Source organism: Lathyrus oleraceus, chromosome 5 (assembly GCF_024323335.1).
Source record: "Lathyrus oleraceus cultivar Zhongwan6 chromosome 5, CAAS_Psat_ZW6_1.0, whole genome shotgun sequence".
Taxonomy (NCBI): domain Eukaryota; kingdom Viridiplantae; phylum Streptophyta; class Magnoliopsida; order Fabales; family Fabaceae; genus Lathyrus; species Lathyrus oleraceus.
The window spans coordinates 473,155,781-473,163,948 of record NC_066583.1 but is presented as its reverse complement, the minus strand read 5'-3'; the positions used below and the strand labels follow the sequence as shown (position 1 = coordinate 473,163,948).

Genomic DNA, 8,168 nt, shown 5'->3' with positions numbered 1-8,168 from the left:
ACTTATATCATATATATAACTTGATCGATCTCAATTGCGTAACCTATGGATGATCCATGTATCCTTGCTTCACCATACTAATGTCGGATTCCGAAGCATAGTCAACATCAATCATCCAAATGGTACACACATGATGCCAAATTTAATTACTCGTTTATTCTTCAATTCATTCTATCTTTTAATCGTATTAATATAGAAAATACATAAAATAAACAGCTATCAGATCATGGTTTCATAAGTGGCTCTGATACCACTGAAGAAGAAGAGTGATCCAAAATTCAGCGGAATTTAAAAATTTTCTCCTTTAGTGATCCTTACGAATGGGCATGATCAGTGATAGAATCGTTACCTCTTGTGGCAATTGAAACCTTTGATGCAGATCTACGGAGCGATCACGAACGTTGAATGGTGACAACGCCTCTACTCAATCCACACGAACGGATTCCTTCAATCTCAGTGCTAGCTGCTACGAATGAAGTCTTTGAGTGAGAGAGAGAGAGAGAAATGAAATTACAACTGCATAAATGTTGTTGTACAAGGGTTCTATTTATAGAACCACTTGTGTGGGCTGCAAGCTAAAAAGCCCACTTAAGTGTATGTGGCCCATATCTTATAATATGCATAAATCACTTAAGCGCGTGGTACCTTACCATATTTCGTATTCTACTTAAGTACACTGTACCTTACGATGTTCTACAATTCACTTAAGTGCATTGTACCTTACGGTGTTCCTTAGTTACTCTATCTCTCATCAATCTGTCCTTTTGTGTGTGACCCTGTAGTTTTTCGCGGCATTGGTAATTATATTAAATCACGTATTTAACATAATAAACAGTGAGCGGTATCTAGCAACATATCACTGCTATCCAAGACACGAAAATGTCATGTGATCTGACAAATCCTTTTGTTATAATACGTATGTTTACAATTACCCTTTTGCCCTTATGTCTATATTGAACACAAGATATAGACCGTGTCATCCTTGTCCAGTTCAATATTGGGCCCGTAGACATTTATCTTGTTACGCATGATAGGCAAATTCCATCTAGGTCACTCATGTCCCTCAGCATGATACGTGGAGTACCCATCAACTGTCTTTATGGTCATCCAATTACGGGTAACATTTGACCAGCAATAAGGCACTCGACTCTACATCTAGGGTCCATAGTGGTTTCAGGTCGAAGGGTGGTATACACCATTATCACCATGAGAATAACTTATGACACTTTGCATAACATTCTATATAGTATTCTCATAGCGGGTCAATCCAGTATAAATATTACTCTTAATATTCATACCTATGTTTAAGACTTGATAACTCCTTATCTATGATCCATGAGATATGATCATCAGTCTATATACATAATAGTCTTAATGCTTTAATGTTATCCCATTTCATAATAAAGCTCGACTACAGATACTTTAAGAATAGTATCCTTATGTTTAATGGGATCTCATGATTAAGTCATACTTGATACATTAAACAGACTAGCTATTCTAGGGACTTCATTAAACAAACATAATAAAGAAAAAGCCTTTTATTATTAATAAATAATTCGATACAAGTACCAAGAGTATTTATTGGCCTCTAGGGTTTACACCAACAAATCTTTGCATTGTTAGATTCAGGTACAAAATAGTCGTCTAGCCCTTTTTTAGTAGATTTAGAAGAGGAAGGATGTGAGGGTTTAATCAAGGTTTCACTCCTTGGATTAACAGGTTTTTGACAATATCCCAGACCTTTTCCTTTGTTCCTACTTACACCATAAATCATGGATGCAAGTTTGGTTATTTCAAGGCTAGTTGAGATAAATTCTTGCAGATTTATTTCATGCTTATCAAGAATCTTATCAAATACATATTTAACATGAGTAATATGTTCCCTCTCAAGATTTACATTCTTGTTTTGAACAAATTTTAATTCCTCTTTTAAGTGATCATACTATTTTGTTAATTTTATCGTGTGTTTGGCCTTTTTGACACCTACTCATAAGTTCATAAATAAAGGTAAAAAAAATAGAGCAAGATAATTTAGAAAATACCTCATCTTCCTCAGATTCTGAACCAGAACCTGAATTAGATTCTGCTTCAGAAGATGTAAGAGCCATCAAAGAAAGATTGGCTTGATCTTCATCTTTCTACGAGTCTTTTTCTTTGTCAAGTTCATCCCATGCAACCATGAAACTCTTCTTGAATCTGTTTTTGAAACTGTCCTTTTGGAACCTTCCTTTATTTGCCTTGTCCTTTTGCAGCTCTAGACATTCAACAATATAGTGATCAGACATCTTGCAGTTGAAGTAGCCCTTCTGATCATCTTTGTTATCTCTTGAACTTGGTCCTCTGAAGCCACTGCTTCTACCACTGAATTTTTTCTTCTTCTTGGTCAAGTATTGAAATCTTTAAATTATAAAGGTCATCTCATGACTATCGAATCTTCTTCAAAAGCTTCTGATTGAGAAGCTTCTTTAGAGTTCCAGATCTTTATATCCTTTGCAAATTTTTCAAAAGATTTCAAGGCAAGAGACTTTGACTTCTTGAAAGGTTCATATCCATTAAGATCCATCTCATGACTTTGGAGATTTTTTATAAGACTTTCAAGACTTAATGTGTTTAAGTCTTTAGCCTCCTGGATAGTTGTTACCTTGGGTCTGAATTTGACAAGAAGACTGTGGTCAGAGCTAGTATAGCTTTTGTATAGCACTTGAAGACCAGACACAAGAATTTTAAACCTAGATAACATGCTTTCAATGTCTTCATCATCCTTCGTCTTGAACAACCCATATCTGTGAACCAAAACGTTAGCCTTAGCTTCCCGAACCTGTTGATCATGATTCCCTTCATATGCAACACACGTGGATTTAAAGATATTATGAGTTGTGGATTTATCAATGATTTTGATATACTCATAATGAGGTAGAGCATCAACAAAGATACCTCTTACTCTATGGTGTTTTATGTATAACTTCTTCTGAGAAGGTGTGAGATATTTCCTATCAGATATCATTCCAACACTATTAACTTGAATGTTAATACCATCTTCCAAGATGTCCCATAAATTATCATCAATACCTATGATATGAGTGTGCATCTTGGTTTTCCACCATTCGAATTCAGTGGAGTCTTCGTTGAATGTTGGAGGTCTAGCAACATAGTTATTACTATCAGATGTACTTTCATCATTATTATTATTACCACGAGGAGGAGAACCCCCACCCGAACCAATAACTTCAGATTCACCTGACATGAAGAATAAATATTTTTCTTAGGATCTTTTATGTACCACTGTTACGTGTTTAGCACAAACCAGACTCTGATACCAACTGAAGGTGAGAAGAATACAAGAAGAGGGGTTGAATTATGTTGTATTTTTCTTATTTTAAGCTTTGAGAGCTTCTGCTTCTAATGATTCCATATCAGATTCTGAACACAAGGTTCAAAGTCTGACTCAAAAACTATGTCTGACTTCTGAATAACCTTATCAAATTCTGAACCATAATCTGATTTGGATGATTAGAGTTGAAAACAATGGATATAAGTAAGTACAAAAGAAGGAAAGTAAAATCAGATACACGAGCAGTTTATCCTGGTTCCTCTCACAACTTGAGAGTAGTCCAGTCCCCTTGTACTTCCAAGGGATTTCCACTATAACCAGATCTGATTACAACTACTCGAGCATTCAAGAAAGAGACTTCTTTGCTTACACACACAAGTATAAGACTTCCTTGTTCAAACACACAAGTTTGATACTTCCTTGCTCAAGCCCACAAGCTCAAGACTTCCTTGCTCAAACACACAAGTTCGAGACTTCCTTGCTCTAGCACATGAGCTAAAGAATTCAAATGCTTAAGTACACAAGCAAGAGACTTCTGACTCTATAACAAACTGTTAAGAGATTTGGGTAATAAGTTACACTTGATATGCATTCAATGGTATAGTCGTAATGCAACTTAGAAAGAATCTAATACTTAAGAACTTCTAAAATATATACAAAGTTAATATTTTCTAAGTATTGTAAATTGGACAGTGTAGCTTCTCTTTGAATGTCAATTAATAGAGTTTGTATCAGAGTGTTATATAAAAGTTTGGTAATGTTCTTTTTATATCTGCAACTCCTTATATAGAGAAGAGAGAAAAGAGACATTGGTGACTTTCACCAAAAGGTTGGTTAACCTTTGTACTTGATTAAACACATCAAGTAAACACCTTTCTACAAGAGGAATGGTCTGTTGAGGCTCAGGCATCAAAGAAGAGATTTTTCCTTCAGTCTTCACATGATCAAAAAGGTTCTGAATTTGTCAGAGTTGCCTTGGTAGAAGAGCTTCTGCTTTAGAGGTTGACTTTCCTTCAAACTTCACTCTTCAAAGGTTGATCACATCAGAGCCATCTTCTTTAGCTTCTGAAGCTTCAAATTATGGGTCATCAGAGGTTGACTTTCTTTAGAGTTGGATTCTTTAGAGTCTAGATCTCCATCAGAGGCAGAATATTATGAAGGGATCTTTAGAGCCAGAGTCTGATCTTCAGATTCAGATTCTTCAAGCATTTCTTCATATGTTCTAAATGATATATTCCTGCATACTTGAACAAATGTTAGTATACCCAGTTGTTCTGTAAATATTTTAATATCATCAAAACCTAAGGGACATAGTATTTAACATTTTTGTTCCAACACTTGTATCCAATTTGGATGAGATATGACTTGTTTATATGTAGTGGGATCACAAGTAGTAGTAATTGCAACAATAAACGAGTAAAATGCAAGAGAAGAATTATTGTAAGAAATGAATTTTGAAATATCATAAGGTGTAGAAGAATGATAAGTGTGGCAAGTTAAATTTTTCAAGTAAGTAGGTGTGGTTTTAGTTATGGTGGATTTTCTAGTAGGAGGTTGCTTATCAATGTTGGTTAATGGTTTCCTAAATAGGTGAATGTTGAGTTGGAGAAGAAATGTTTTGGGTTGATGAAGTTGGTATTTCAGTTTGGTTGGTTAGTTATGTAGTTTGGGTAGTGACTTGTATAGAGTCAACGAGATAGTCAAAAAGGAAAATGGTGTTTTAAGGTGTTGATTATGGTAGATTATCAGAAGGTGAAATTGATAGATTGTGAGAAGTAGATAGAAATTTAGTTTCATAAAAGTAACAATTTATGGATATAAATGTTAATTTAGTTTGAAGGTCAAAGAGGAGATGTCCCTTAGTTCCATTAGGGTAGCCTAGAAAAATATATTTACTAACTCTAGGGTCAAGTTTATCCCTATGTCTAGTTATGGTTGTAGCATAAGTGAGGCAGCCAAATGTTATAAGATGAACATAGGATATTGGTTCTCTAAAGAGCGGCTCATAAGGAGTTTGGTTGTTAATAGTAGGGGTACATAGTATATTCATTAAATAAGTAGCATGACATAAAGAAAAAAGACAAAAAAAATGCTTAGATAATTTAGCATGAAAAATGAGGGAAGGAATCACATTTAATAAGTTCATATGTTTTCTTTCCACAATAGAATTTTGTTGAGGCGTTTCAATGGAACTTATTTGATGCAAAATACAAATTCATAGTAAGAGGGCATGATGAATTCAATTCTATTATCACTACATATGGATTTAATTTTACATGAAAACAAAGTTTGAGAGTATGTAATGAAATTTTGAATGAGTTCTGGTTTCAGATTCATCGTGCATCAAAAAAGTCCATGTATAATGAGAAAAATCATCAACTATGATCATAAAATATTTAAAACCACCTATAGAATGCATACTAATAGGAGTTTGTATGTTCATATGCATTAATTCAAATAATGAGAAGTGGCAAAAATGCTAGTAGGAAAATATAAACGACATTATTTAGCGAGATGGCAAGAATGAAAAATCAAGTTCTTACGATATTTGATAGAAGAAAAAGTTTTAGACATAGTGTGTAACACCTCATTAGATGGGTGACATAATCTATTGTGCCAAATATTAGTGTAGTTATTTACATCATTGCAACAAACAGAGCTAACTGAGCATGTCGAAAGTGTAGAGTGTGTGAAGGTTTTGTGTGCAATATGTATGGATTGTTATGCAGGATTGCATTTTCAATCATCGTCTTTGTAGACACATCCTGAATGTGACAGGAGTTGTGTGAGAAATAAAGTTTATATAGCAAATTTTGGCATAGTCGAGAAATTGAAATAAGACTAAATTGAAATTCAGGTCTGAAAATGGCATTATGCAGATGTAAATTATTGTTAAGGAAGATTGTTCCAGAAAAGTTGGCTATAAGGGTGTTCCCATTAGGAAAATTAATGTGCACTGATTGAATCATTCTAATGTCATAAAAACATTTGATATGTGGGCATACATTATCTGATGCCCCTGAATCAAGAATCCGCATAGAAGATTGGTTTAGGTCATTACTTATATTATAGATATTTGAAATTAGATGAGGAGTATCAGCAGGGGAAGGCTTATCTAGATTGAGAGTCTGATCATATTTATTGGATTGTTGAAGAGGCTAAAGGAAATGCTGATAATATTTCTTTGAGATGACATTTTGCTTGTCCATGTTGGTTGTTGCTTTGGAATCTGATGAAGGTTTTGTGCTTCTATTGCGATATCCAGAAGGGAAACCATGCTTGAAATAGCAATTATCAATCATATGGTTAGTTTTGTTGCACTTTGTATACAACATGGTGTTTCTGAGTTAACCTCTTCCTTTACCACACCCAGAATAGTTATTGTAATATGCAAAAAGGATGGTAGAGGGAATTGTTAAAGATAAGGGTATGGAAATTTCTTGTTGTACAATGAGTGAGTAAACCTTACTAATGGTGGGTATGAATTAAGAAGGAGGATTTGGATGTATGGTAGTCATAATTTAATCCATTTAGAAAATAGGTTACATAGTCGAGGTGTTTGTAATTGCGAACTGTTTTTGCAAGATTGCATGTACAAGGTGTGGAACAAGAACAAGAAGGTGTAGGACGAAGATCTTCAAGTTCATCCCAAAGAATATTGAGATCAAGAAGGTTTAGGGTTTGATGGAGTGAAGATTGAGTAATAGATTGGAGAAACGTGAATGTTTACCCTTTCTGAATCTTTCACGGAGATCTTTCCAGAGGTTGAAGGTGGTATAGAAATAGAAGGTGCTTTGTGCAATTTGAAGAGATATGGTTCGGTTAATCCATGAAAGAAACATGTTATTAGCTCAATCCCATAGCTTAAAATTGGGATCCAAGAAATTATGTTTTCGGAGGGTTCCTTTAATGAATGATAACTTGTTTTTCGATGTAAGGGATTGACGCATGCATTTACTCCATCTACGATAGTTGTTATCGTCAAGGGAGAGAGATACGTGAATGAGGCCAAGATTTTAATGGGGATGAAGGTAATAAGGACTTCTAAAGTTTTGAGTAGGATCTTTGGGTGATGTTGGATATAAATAATCGATGATGATGGAATGGTCATTGGTGGAATTGTTGTTGGTGACGAAATTGTTATGGGTTTCGTCATTGGAAGACATGGGAAAGAAAGTGGGAAAGATGAAAGGGAATTGCAGAGAAAAACCTAGGAAAGGTTTGCGGATGAAAGAGGCTCAAATTGATTCTTGATCTCTAATGTCATATTACAATGTGAATGAATGAAGCCCGTTGGCCTGAAATGAATGGATTGAAAGTTTATATATGGAAAAGTTAATCTTACGAGGTAAATGCCAAGGGATATGAATTGCACTTGGGCTTGGATCTAACAAACTTGCTAAAGTCCAGTAAAATCTCTAACAAAATAATTGAATTAATCAACAACTAACAAATTAAATTTTTAATATATGTCTCTAAATCATCTTAATTCAGGGAAACATGTTGAGAATGACCATAAATATATAAACATGGTGAGAATGACCATAAATATATAATCACCCAGCATTCTTCATAAAATGAAGTGTAAGTTTGGTTATGCGGTAATAAGAATTAATTTTGAGTGAATTGATTTTGTAGAATTAATTTTTGTTAAAAGTGAGTTTGATATAAAGTGGTTTATTTTTAATTCATTTATGTAAAAATTAGTTGAACAATAAATTTTAATATAAAATTCATGTTTAAATTCAAAAGCTACAAATTATAACTTCAAATAAAATTAATTAAAGAAACATAATCGATTTTATTTTAAAATAATTAAATATTTCAAAATCAATTA

At 33.9% G+C, this 8,168-nt stretch overlaps 1 protein-coding gene across 1 annotated transcript; it reads right to left on the bottom strand.

The window, feature by feature from the left end:
• Positions 1-2,413: 2,413 nt before the first annotated feature.
• LOC127081395 (uncharacterized) lies at positions 2,414-3,244 on the bottom strand. Its single transcript, XM_051021653.1, has one exon. It carries the CDS (start codon positions 3,242-3,244, stop codon positions 2,414-2,416), a length of 831 nt encoding a protein of 276 aa, XP_050877610.1.
• Positions 3,245-8,168: the final 4,924 nt, after the last annotated feature.